Here is a 13,172-nt window from a genome sequence, read left to right on the forward strand (position 1 = left end):
CTGACTTGGAAGAGTTGCTGCTGAGCGATTGGGTAAAGCCCCTAAGGGTAACCCAGCCTTCTGGAGCCAGACTCCCTGGGAAAAAGGAATCCAGAGGGGTAGCCACTTTAGTCTGTTGCAGCGACATTAAACTGCCGTCCAGTGGCTCCGTAAAAACTAGCAAAGTATATTCCAGCATAATCCCTTGCAGATTCTGCATTCACTCCAATGTAGCCGACGATGTGAGCTCTGATTCAGGGAAGTCTGTGCTGGAATCAATATAGTTAGTAGTCTTTAAGGTGCTGCTGGACTACTGCTTGCTTCTATTTTTAGAGCAAGATCTGGGTTCCAAAGCACCTTGAACAACTAGATTTCCAAGCTTCCGAGAGTCGGCTTTTCAAGCTTCTGGGGAGAGAAAGTACTTATTCTGCACAACCTAGACTCAACTGTGGAAACCCTAGAATCGACATGGGCCATGGCTCGTGTGTGTTCGATCCATGCTAGAAGCACGGGGAGGTGGTGAAAGAGGAGAGAGAGTGCAAAGGTTGGAGCTTGGAAATGACTGACTAGTAGCCGAAACTGCAGGGAAGTGTTTGAGAGTTCTACCGAAGAGAGAGGATAATCTTGTTTAATCGAATGGGAGAGGCTTACCCACGAATACGGTGTCTTGCACACAGGGACTGGATTTTGTGGTTTCCCCTGTGCTGCTGGCGGGTTGCCAGGTCTGGGTTGGGGAATTCCTGGAGATTTGGGGTGGTGGAGCCTGGAGAGGGTGGAGTTTAGGGAGGAGAGTGGCCTCCATGGGGTATAATGCCATAGAGTCCACCCTTCAGAGCAGCCATTTTCTCCAGGGGAACTGACCTCTGTTGCCTGGAGATCAGTTGTAATTCTGGGAGATCTCCAGCTAACACCTGGAGGCTGGCAACCCTAGCTGCTGCGGGTAAAACTTCCACATGGCTTCCACAGGTTTCCCTGCCCCAGTCCTCCAGAAGTGGCCACCCCCCTTCTCTGGGCTACCAGGGCCCTTGCAATTTTTTTTAAATCAACACTATACATGTCTAAATTCCCAACTTTCATTTTCAAAATAAGTAAGTCTCTAGACCCTTCCCTTGTGAAGATAATCCTTTTTCCTTGTATCACTGCAAGGGAAGGTGTTAGAAACTTTTTAAAAAAACGATTGCTTGAGAATGCAACTGGCTACACCTGTTGTTACAACGGTATATCGATATAATGATATTCTGGAACTGATTTTTAAAAAAATAAAAAGCCCCCAGTGATGGGGGAAGAAATTCTGGCGTGGGAACACAGTCAAGGGAACATGGCTGCCTGGTGGGCCAAAAAATCTGGATTTTCCTATCCGCACAGCACCTATCCAGCACCTATCCTGTAGTCTTTCCCAAAACTTTGGAGCACAGCAGGTTTGAGAACGATCAGTGAAAAACTGGGGAAATCTTCCGAGGTGCATGAATGTACCACATTCTGTGGGGAAACAGGGAAAAAACCCTGCTTCCCGAAAGCATTGACCTTGGGGCAAGGTAACCTATGCAAAAATGGAACAGGAATAGCACAGCAACTCATGCCAAGGGGAGGCTGGGAGAAGGACTTGCAGAGGGGCAGCAGCTGATGAATTTGGCAAGAGCAGAAAGCAGGGAGAGGAACGTGTGCTACAGAAGGAGAAGAGACTGTTGAGCCCCATGGCATGTGTGTTCACCTGTTTATTTGTACATGCTCAGTACTGAAATGTATACACGGGAGTGTCTCTCAGCAGTGAATGTTCTGTTTCGTATATTGGCTCATTGATTTATTTCAAAAAAATTACGCTGCCCTTCCGAGACCCAGCTTGAGGTGGGCCATAAAATCAAACAGGATAGCATCACAAAAACAACCACTAAAAGCACATAAACATCCAGAGCATAAAATAGCATAGAATCTCTAAAGCATAAAACATTGGGCAGACTAAATGATTATCGTCACAGCCCTTAGGCTAGAAGCAGACAGTAAAAACAATTTAAAATACCAGTCCCTAGCGCACTGGGTGGGGCTCCTCCCCAGCAGGACTTCTGATTGGCCACTAGCAATCTGATTGGCGGCGTAGATTAAAATAATGTTGATTCAGCCACCAAGCTCTTTCTTCGGTCAGCAATCTCACCTTAATGGATGGATTGGCATCCTCCTAGCTTTGCAGAATGAAGCAGAGACAAAACAACTGTGGCCTGTAAACTTTTGTCTACCATATTTATTAAGTACCTTCTTATCCTACCCAGGGCTCCTTTTGAGGGAGAACACGCAGGAACACAAGTTCTGGCAGTTCCCCAAAGAGGTCACATGTCAGGTGGCCTCGCCCATCTGACTCTCGGCCATTTGGGCCCATTTCGGCCTGGATTGGGGCCGAAGTGGCCCGGATCAGGCCTCTGACTGGTGGTGGATCACTCTCCCGCTCAGCAGCCGCCTGATCCTGACCATTTTGGGCCCAATTTCGGCCCTGAATGGCCAGGATTTGGTCCAAAACAGCCAGGATAGGTGATGGCAGGAGGTGTGGCATATGCAAATCAGTTATGCTAATGACACACTTCTGGTGATGTCAAGGGGTGTGGCATATGCTAATGAGTTAGGCTAATGAGTTCCTCCAGCTTTTTTTCTACGAAATGACCCCTGATCTCACCCTTTCTCCAGAGAACTCAGGGGCACATATCATTCTCTATTTTATCCTTACAACAACCCTGTGAGGAAGGTTAGGCTGAGTATGTGTGAGAGGTGCAAGGTAACCCAGTGAGTTCCCACGACAGAGTGGGATTCGAACTTGGCTCTCCGAGATCCTTAGCTTCACTTCTGAGTTTTAGCTTCACTTCTGAGTGTTGACAGAGTGAAATCTAAAAACGTATCTTGCAAAGTTGTAATTTTTTATGAAACAGGAGAGTAAAGTGCGGAGCCAGTGTTGCCTAGTGATTAGAGTGTCAGACCAGGCTCAGAGATAGCCAGCTTCAAATTCCCGCCGTAGAAGCCTTCAGGGTCTCCTTGGGCCAATCACACACTCTCAGCCCAACCTACATCACAGGGTGTTGTGAAGATAAAATGGAGAGGAAGAGAACAATGTTAGTCACTTTGGGTATCCATTGGGGAGAAAGAAGAGCTATAAATGAATTACATACATACATAAGAGTGTTTCTGCTGTACTCGGTACCTATTTCTTGCCTGCAGTGTCTACTGTCTTTGTCATGGAATAAAAACCTCCACCAGTACAGATTCTCTCCGTAAGTATGTGTGAGAGAGAAACCACTTTCATATCTGGTGTACTTGGCAGCTTATTACACTGTAGTGCAATCAAATCTGGGTGAAATTCAGTTTGGCAGCATAGCTAGAATGACGGGTTGTCCGTATCAGCTCTGTTATCTGCCTCATAAACCCGATCTATTTGAGGAGTATCCCATTCATTCAGAGTGGGTGTGGGACATTTCTAACGACCACATAGGACAATATACAACAAGTCCAGTGCTGAAGAAAATAAGAAATAAGCCGATGTGATAGGTTCTGTCAAACCTTATGGACGGCGGAAGCTCTATGCATCACTCCTATTTTCGATGGCAGTTATGAGTCTTCTGCAGTGTCCGTTTTGTTTATTTAAAACATTTGTATCTGACATTGCCATAAAGGATGTTCTAGATGTTTGGCAATGTTATGAAAGTTACTCCAAGCAATAAATATCTTACCTGCTGTAAGAGGAGAAATTGTCGTTTCATTAATTGCATTTACTATATTTACAGTCCACCTTTCTCACTGAGACTCAAGGCAGATTTTTTTAAGTCTCAAAAAAACTAACAAAGCAGTAAGGTACAGTGCAATATAGCAAAATAAGCTGCAAGTTTTGACAAAGTTCGGCCATTTCATTAGTAGCAGGAGTCAGCATTTCCCCCAGATTACAACCGTTCCCCCAATAATAATTATCAGCACATCCCAGCATGGCAGTTTATCAAATTTCATCACCGATGGAGAGATCAACCTCAAAAGAACCAGTGTCCCAAAGAAAAGCCAACAAAAATAAAAAGCCAGCTGTGGCAAGCGTGTTTTTTAAAAAGATGTATGGATTTTTTTACCTATGAATGCTCTATTTTGCTTTCTTAAGGTTCTTTAATACTGAAAATCATGACACTGTACGCTTGGAAACCTCTTCTGCTAAAACTTTAATGGACATAGGAACTCGGAGAATCTTCTCTTCAGACCACGATATCTTCCGGCAAAGTGTTAGAAAATTCTTCCAGGAGGCTGTCGTTCCGTATCACGCAGAGTGAGTGGAATGCTGTAAAAAATCTTGTATTGCTTGCGGACTATAGCTTGTTTCTGTTAAGCTTGCTGTTAGTTTGTTCTTATAATGATAGTTCCCTTAATTGTTAAATAGCATTTCTTCGGTTTGCAACTCAGTAGATCTGAGCAAACAAGAATGTTGCCAGCGTTCCCAGGATATTTACTGGAAACCTGATAAATCGTGCAGTCCTGCATTCTGTAGTTTGAAAACTCAATGAATACAGTGGGGCCTAATTTTGAGTAAACACTCATAGGATTCAACTGCCCATCAGTGATCCCTCTCTCCCCTCTAGTCTTTATGGCTGTAAAGGAAAACAAATCTTTCTCCCATTTACAGATATTAAAATATTTGGCTTCTTCCATGTCTGTTCAGAACATGTCAAGGGTCCCAACTTTCTGCCTGTGGCTTAGTATACTGTTTGACCATTCTGCGGCTGTTTAGTTTACAGACTTTTCACACCAAAAGACCATCCCATTTTGAATCCGTTTCAATTCCAGCTGTTTTAAAAGCAAGGCAGGATCGTGCCACACTGGGCACCTTCAGACATGCTCTTTAAACTGTATGCATAGCGTATTTAGATTTTCAGGTGGTCTGAACAGTAATGCATTATCCCATGGCATCCACCTTTTAAAAAAACACAAGCAGTTTTGCTCTATATCAGTATATCATTATATCAAAAAACTGTTTCACTTTGAAAAATAATTGAAATGGCCATGTGAGGCACTCCCTGTACCAGAGCTGATGCTCTGTCACCCATTGTGTTGTTGTGTCACCCTGGCCTCTCCAGGCCTCACACAGGAAGAGCATAAGAGTGGTATCCAGCACCCAAATCCCTTTTGAACCTGCTTCCTAAGAGCCCAGACCCCTCAGCACTCTGGTCTGCCATCCCTTGCTCCTTCCTGATCTGGAGGCCTTCTTTTATTTGTTCTCCCCCCAATCACCTGTTTCATCCTCACCTCCTGGTCCCGCCCCCAGGCCCTGGTCCACCAACTGGGCCTGGATTTGCGGCACCACCTTGCCCCAGAAGCAGCCCCACTCCCGCAACCCCTTTTCAGGGCTTCTATCAGAGTCGCTGTACATGCGACATCTTACACGAGAATGTTCAAGTGTAGGGAGACGCAATGCTAGCCGGGAAGAGTAGTTTAAAAAGACAGAGCCAAAGACTCTTGTCAGTTTCACTTCTCACCTCCCCTAAGGCTCTGTTAGGCAAAGAGGAAATTAACAAGCCCTCTGAGGAGTGATCTTTGCCAGCTCTGTAGAGAGGTGAAATTGACAGAGCCTTTGGCTCTGTCTTTTAAAACTACTCTTCCCCGCGAACATTGCTTCTCTCTACACTTAACCATTCTCTTGTAAGATGTCTTGTGTAGAGAGACTCTCAGCTAATGGCTGGGTGGCCTCCAGACCTGAGGCTCCCCCCCCCCCCCCCCGAACATCCTCACCAGAATGTTTGGGCCTCTCCTTACCTTTCTGGAGGCTGTCTGTGAGGCCCTTGGCTGTTTCTGGGTTGGGCCAAGAAGCAAGGAATGCTTGGGCGCCAGCTGATGATGTCATCAACCCGTGCAACTTCTCCCACAGTCAGGGAAGGCTGACAGCTGGCCCATTGCTGCCGGCCACCTTCTCTGGTGTCCTGATGTCCCCTAACTCCCCGAACATCGTCTGCGGGGCTGTGGAAAGGTGAGAGGGGACCTTACAGGTCACTTCGCCCCGCAGGGCTTGAGGCAGCGAAGGGATTGGCCTCTCCGCATCTGGAGCAGTGCCCATACAGACCACAAAATATAAAGCTGGCCATTATTAAGCACAACAAACAAACAGTTCAGGTACTTGTCTGCTGCAATTCAGAAAGTCAACTATGCCGCAAAATAAGCATTTTTTAAAAATGGAACAAAATGCCTGCCTTTTAAGACATTTGAAATGAAAAAAATAAACCATTTGCCATAAGAATCAGCAATGATTTGAAAAGGTTGTTTGACAGAGATCATACAGAGATCCCCAGGGGGGCACCTGTGAGTACCATGGTGCCCGCCTCTATATTTCCTGGTGCATACTTATTCCCCTAGTCTTGCAGAGACAATCCAAAGTGTCTTGCTTGGAACAGGGAAGGAAAAAAAGTCCCAACGACCAAGGAGCTTTATGTCCTGTCAAATGACTGATTAGCAAAGCACTGAACTCATCTTGGGCTGGTAAATACGGTGGTTCACCGTGAACTTGGCTGGAGACAGAGACTTTATGTCTGAGTGTGGCAGCTTCTCTGCAAGGCCACGCAGGAAACAATTCCTTTTCTTTTTTTGGAAACTGAAACCAAAAAACTGATCTTGCCCCCAGTGGCAGACCCTCTCTGTTTGTTTTTTTCCGTACAGTAGCCATTTTCAAATTGCAAACTGGTCCATAATCTAAACATGTTGGGGGCTCCTGATCTAGGCTATGTGGTTTCTGCTGTGGAAAGCTTTCGACTAGGCAGAACGTTCTGCCTCACGGGCTAGGCAGTATTTTCAAGTTCAGCATTTCTTGGAAATGTCCTTACATCCTCCCTTTACCTGTCTAGTAGGGGCTTTATAGCAGTGTAATGATCTGTTGCAACAATCTGCTAGTTCCCAGTTTTCATTTTTTAAAATTTTGTAGCAGCAGGCACCTTTCCCCTTACAACTCTACACAAAAAAGGGCTAGAGAGACATACTATGTAAAAAAAATGAAAACTGGGAACTTACACATTGTTGCAATAGATTTGTAGATTTATTTATTTACTTCATTTATACCTCACCTTTCTCCCCAAAGGGGACTCATATGGCTTACACCATTCTCCATTTTATCCTCACAACAATCCTGAGAGGGTGTGACTGTCCCAGCAGATATCCATAGCAGAGTAGGGATTTGAACCTGGGTCTCCCAGATTTTAGTCCAGCACTCTAACCACTACGCCTCATCTAGGCTATAACAATAAAGCAATCTTGCAATTCCAGAAGTTTTAAATGGCTGGAAATAATACTAATAATAACAACAACAACAACAGCATTTGATTTATATGCCGCTCTTCAGGATGACTTAACACCCACTCAGAGCAGTTTACAAAGTTTGTTATTATTATCCTCACGACAATCACCCTGTGAGGTGGGTGGGGCTGAGAGAGCTTTGAGAGAGCTGTGACTGACCCACGGTCACCCGGCTGGCTTTTAGCAGAGGAGTGGGGAATCAAACCTGGTTCTCCGGATTAGAGTCCTGCCACTCTTAACCACTACACCAAAGCCCTTTGGGGAGGGGGTGGAAGCCGTGGGAGCTGAGACAAGGAAAATGTTGTTGATATGGGTGTGACCTGCAAAAATGCTCACCTTCTCTCGCACACAGTGCCCAGAGGTGCTCTGATTGTGATCTTCCCAAAAAGATCATGACAAACTGGATTTGGGACAAAATTCAGCAGGACAACTAGAGGACGACAACATGTGGGTGTAGATTAGCAGTCCATTGTCTCTTATCACTTTTTAGATGTTTGCCCTGTCCCTTTCTAAAGCTCAGGGTGGCTCTGAAGAAGAAACAGATAAAATCGTGTTTGCACAGTGAAACTACTTAGCAAATGAGTAGTCCCCTTAACTTTTTTATTTATTTTATTCAACTTATAACCCACCCTTCCCGCAAGCGGGCTCAGGGCACCTTCCAGCAATATACTGTTAAAATACAATTAAACATCATTGCAAATAGCATAAAATCTAATAATATTAATCCACATTCATCCAAATAGCATAAAAAACCAGACACCACCAAACAAATCAGGCTACTGTAAAATCACCATAACCATGGGCACCGCCATGATGTAACTCCAGGGCAGCTGCAAAAGGAGGGTAATGATAACTAGATCCCTTGTTCAAAACACTGAAGTTCCACACCCTCAGCAGAAAGCCATGTAGAATAAGATTGTTTTGTGTTTTCTCCAAAATGCTACAGGACACAAGGCCCTCTAGATTGCTTCCAATGTAGGGAGGGGATCTCAGATATTCCTCTAATTAGTTAGAATTCTCCATCGACCTCACCAATAGGGTTGTGCACCCGAAAAATATTTGGGTTTCCCACCTCGGAAAAAGCCCCAAAATTAGATTTCTAAGTCGCTTCGGTATGCTCCAGAAAGATTCGGAGCCTACTGAAGTGACAGGGAAGGGGGGAGGCCCATCACCACCCTTATACTCCCACCCCCACCTTTAAACCCCACCCCATACCCCACACCTGGTCAGGCGGAAGGCTGGAGCGGCCCAACGCTGTGCTGGCCAGTGGGAAAGGCCTTCCCTGCTGCTGTTACCGTGCAGCCGTGACCGGTGCGGCTGGCCAGCAGAGAGAGCCTTCCCTGCAGCCGCTGCAGTACAGCCACGGCCGGCGCGGCTGGCTGTCAGAGAGGGCCTTCCATGTCGCCCCGCAGCTGGCACGGCTTGCTGGCAGAGAGGGTTGCTGCCGCCGCCTCCAGTAGGCAGGAGGGAGGCTGCCTCCTCCAGCACGGTGCCAATGGTAAGTGGAGGTGGTGGGGTAAGGGTGGGAAATGGGTAAGTTTAAAGGGCCCTGCCGCTTGCGAAAGGGCCCTTTAAACTTAATCCCCAGAGGCCCTGAAGCTTCCCGAAGCATTACGAATGCTTCAGAAAGCTTTGCTTCGGGATTTCTGAATCGGATACCCGAAGCGCACACCCGTACCCACCACTATGTTGTATTGGATTCCTACTAATGCTATGTCTTTGTGAACTTGTATCTATTTACCCTATGGCATTGTTTATGGAAATGTCCTTGATATTGACTGTACTAAATCTCACATTATGTAATCCACCTTGAGTCTCAGAGCTAAGCTACAAGAGATGAATTACATGAGGAGGAGCACGTGAAGGGAGTCGCAGTGTTAGCTGGGAAGCTGAGTTTTAAGAGATCAGAAGGCTTTGTCAATTTCCCCTCTTTACAGAGGCAGGGAGATGGCTGCTCAGAAGGTCTGTTTATTTCTTCTTTGCCTTTTGGAAGGGGAGGTAAAACTGACAGAGCCTTAGAAGCAAATAGGAAATTAACAAATCCTCTGAGCAGCAATCTCCCTGGGTCTGTAGAGAGGGGGGAATTAACAAAGCCTTCCGATCTCTTTTAAAACTCAGCTTCCCGGCTAACATTGCAACTCCCTTCATGTGCTCCTCCTCGTGTAATTTGTCTCTTGTAGCTTGGGTCTCAGTGAGAAAGGCGGACTATAAATGACAAATTAAATAAACAAATAAATAAATAATAAATAAAATAAACGCCTGTTTTAGAGGATTGGATGAAAAATGCCAGGGGGTGTTGGAGTGTGGCTGTTGCAGTAATGTCACCACTAGGAGGAGCTCTGTAGCTGACAGCCTCTATCAGGTCTTCAGCCCTTTGGACTAGTTGCCAACCTGCAGAGGCATCCTGGAAATCTCCCAGAATTACATCTGATTTCCCCTGGGAAAAACGGCTGTTTCAGAGGATGGAGTCTATGGCATTATACCCTGCTGAGTTCCCTCTTCTCCCCAAATATCCCTCTGCAAATATCCAGGAATTTCCCAAGCTGGAATTGGTAACCCTACCTTGGGCTGCATGCCCTGACCTGGATAGCCCAGGTGAGCCTGGTCTCGTCAAATCCCAGAAGCTAAGCAGGGTCGCTACTACCTCTGTTAGTCTCTTGCCATGCAAACCCCACCGGAGGGGGGGGCAGGTGTCACCATAACTCAGCTATGACTTGCGGGCACTCTCCACCACCACTGCCTTGGTCTGCTTAGTTCATTACTCCAGATCATTAAACTTGCATTCTGACTAATTAAATTATCCCGGTTGCAAAACACAGACTGTAAAAAGACATCACTGCTTTGTGACAAGCCTGCCTTATTTGCAGATGGGAGAAGGCTGGGCAGGTAAGCAGAGAACTCTGGGAGAAAGCTGGCCAGCAAGGGTTGCTGGGAGTCAACATATCGGAAGAATGTGGCGGCATTGGAGGAGACATCCTCTCCGCAGCAATCACCTGGGAAGAGCAGTAAGTAGCCTTTGGGGCAGTAAAGGACTCTCCTTGCCTACTGTTTACCCGTCCGCGATTTTAACCCTATCCAAGTTCCTTTGAAGACATGCATTTATTTGTTTGTTTGTTTACCTTCTATAAAGCCGGCCGTTTTCACTGAGACTCAAGGCGGATTACATGGAGTAAAACAAAACAATTGGATAGCATGCGACATCTAATAAGCAATGCAACAGGACTAGAGTTACAAAATTTAAAAGAATGGAAAAAAGTAACAGAGGCGGTATATTGAACAATGCACGGCACGAGCTTACAAAAACAGAAAGCAATTGCAGTGACGTTTTATTCTCCTGTCTTTGCTACTGGCAATATTTTGTAGTTGTTAACGGTGCAATGTTACGGATGTTTACTGAGGAGCAAGCCCCGATTTATTCAGTGGCACTTCTCCTGGATAAGTCTGCCTAGGGTTGCTGCTAACTGTGGGTCGAGGTACAAGTGACGAATGACACTTGCCTGGCAAGTGAACAGACTCACGTGTATTCCTCCCTGTGATCAAGTGTATTCCTACGTGATCAAGTGGAGGGCAAGTGAACAGGGAGGAATACACGTGAGTCTGTTCACTTGCCAGGCAAGTGTCATTCGTCACTTGTAGCTCAACCCTGTGAAATCTCATTGGATTTGGAAAACTATAACTCTGCTTTGGGTTGTACTGTCTAAAATGTTCTTTGGGCATCATGTCGGTCTTTGTGGGAACTGCGTGCGTTGCAAGCGTGGGGAAGGTCTAGTCAAGGGGTCTCTCCCTTAAAAGGGCAGTTCTATGGCTCTTTCCCACCTGCAGGATCTCTTTACCATTCTCTCACGTCTCTCTGTACTCTCTCTCTGTACTGTACGGTACTCTCCTGTTTCTCTGTACTGTAACGCCTGTGTAGTAACAGCAAATCCTTCACCCTGTTTCTTAGAGGATTCAAGGAATAGAGCCCCTTTTGAGACTTAGTCAGGGCGAAGTAGCTTCACCAGATATGACATTAAGCTGCACTGTCCATGTGTGGAAGACAAAGTGTGTCAGAAGTGCACTCAGAGCTCTAGAAGCCTGTCAGAAGTGCCTGATAACATGGGCAGACTGACCCTGCAGCATAACAACAACAACATTTGAATGTATATACCACCCTTCAGGACAACTTAACGCCTACTCAGAGGGGTTTACAAAGAGTGTTGTTATTATCCCCACCCTATGAGGCGGGTGGGGCTGAGAGAGCTGTGACTGACCCAAAGTCACCCAGCTGGCTTCAAGCAGAGGAGTGAGGAATCAAACCCGGCTCTCCAGATGAGAGTCCTGCTGCTCTTATCCACTACACCAAACTGAGAAGGGAACTGGTGGGCCGCTGCTTTGGAGGCCACCTGTGCCAAGCAGATATCTAAGCCTAGTGCCCCCTGTACACATGGCCCACTTAAATCCTTTGCCATCATTGGCATATCCAGGGCTTTTTTTCTGGGTAAAGAGGTGGTGGAACTCAGTGGGTTGCCCTCGGAGAAAATGCTCACATTGCCGGTGGCCCCGCCCCCCCCGATCACCAGACAGAGGGCAATCTAGACTCCCCTCTGTCTGCAGATCGGGGGGTGGGGCCACCGACCATGTGACCATTTTCAAGAGGTTCCAGAACTCCGTTCCACCACATTCCAGCTGAAAAAAAGTCCCATGGCTGAACTGAATAACCTCTAAGTGCTGTCACATGGGGGCCACTTGACTCCAGTTGTTCCAGAGCTGTATTAATCCCCCTTCTGCTCCCAGCTCGAAAACAAGGGCAAGAAGGAGAGAGAGAGGTGGGCACGGTTTGTTCCCTCTCCCTCAAACCTTTCTTGACACCACACTATTTTCTGAGCTCATCCAGTGGCTGGAGCCTGCCATGCACGGCCCTCCTGGGGAAGAAGAGGCTCCTGGATGTATCCAAGGAAGAAGGACGCAGCCAGTTGCTGTTGGCTGGGTAGCAAGAGGAAGGAGGGAAGAATGAATGGAGCTGGCCTATTCCCACTCATAAGGACTGACAGTACTGTGTCTGGTCTGTGCCACTTTAGACATGACTGAATATTGTCAAAATCCTGTCAAAAACTTGCCCCCTCATAGAAAAGGAACATGTTGGGGAGAAAGCTAGATTAAAATCTCCTGGTGTTCTAGTATTTTGTGTGGAGTTTGTGGGTGGGGGGGAGGGGGTGTTTTGTGCTGTCAAGTTGCTTCCAACTTATAGTGACCCTATGAATTAACGACCTCAAAAACATCATATCATTCATAGCTTTGCTCAGGTCTTGCGAAATAATGGTTGTGGCTTCCTTTATTGAGTCCAGCCATCTCGTTTTGGGTCTTCCTCTTTTCCTACTGCCTTCCACTTTCCCTAGCATTAGTGGGGGGAGGGGGCGTTCAGTGAGTCTTGTCTCTTCATGATGTGACTTTTCATGATGTGGTAACTGTTTTTTACTGAGGAATATTCAGTCACGGAATCCCCTGTCTGGAACTTAAGGTTGCCATCCTCCAGGGGCCTGGAAACCTCCAAGAATTACAACGGATCTCCAGACTACAGAGGCTGATTCCGCACACGTTGGATAATGCACTTTCAATGCACTTTATCAATCGTTTGAGGTGGATTTTTTGTTCCTCACACAAAAAAAATCCATTCCAAATGATCTATAAAGAGGATTGGAAGTGCATTATCCAGCGTGTGCGGAATCACTAAGAGATCAGTTCCCCTGGAGAAAATGGCCGGTGTGAAGCGCGGACTCTATCAAGTTATATCCTGCTGCAACAGGATTATATCCCCTCCCCAAACCCTGCCCTCCCCTGGCTCCACCCCCAAATCTCAAGGAATTTCCCACCCTGGAGTTGGCAACCCTACTGGAATCTGAACTGGAGCAGCCCATATTCAGGCTGAC

At 46.5% G+C, this 13,172-nt stretch overlaps 1 protein-coding gene across 2 annotated transcripts in view; it reads left to right on the forward strand.

The window, feature by feature from the left end:
• Positions 1-13,172, forward strand: part of ACADL (acyl-CoA dehydrogenase long chain) — a 305,888-nt gene that overhangs the window by 272,059 nt on the left and 20,657 nt on the right. For both annotated transcript variants that reach the window (XM_054970309.1, XM_054970308.1), the window contains exons 2-3: positions 4,100-4,261; positions 10,134-10,271. In XM_054970309.1, coding sequence (XP_054826284.1) covers positions 4,100-4,261; positions 10,134-10,271 — 300 coding nt within the window. The remainder of the gene's footprint in view (positions 1-4,099; positions 4,262-10,133; positions 10,272-13,172) is intronic.

Source organism: Eublepharis macularius, chromosome 2 (assembly GCF_028583425.1).
Source record: "Eublepharis macularius isolate TG4126 chromosome 2, MPM_Emac_v1.0, whole genome shotgun sequence".
Classification (NCBI taxonomy): Eukaryota; Metazoa; Chordata; class Lepidosauria; order Squamata; family Eublepharidae; genus Eublepharis; species Eublepharis macularius.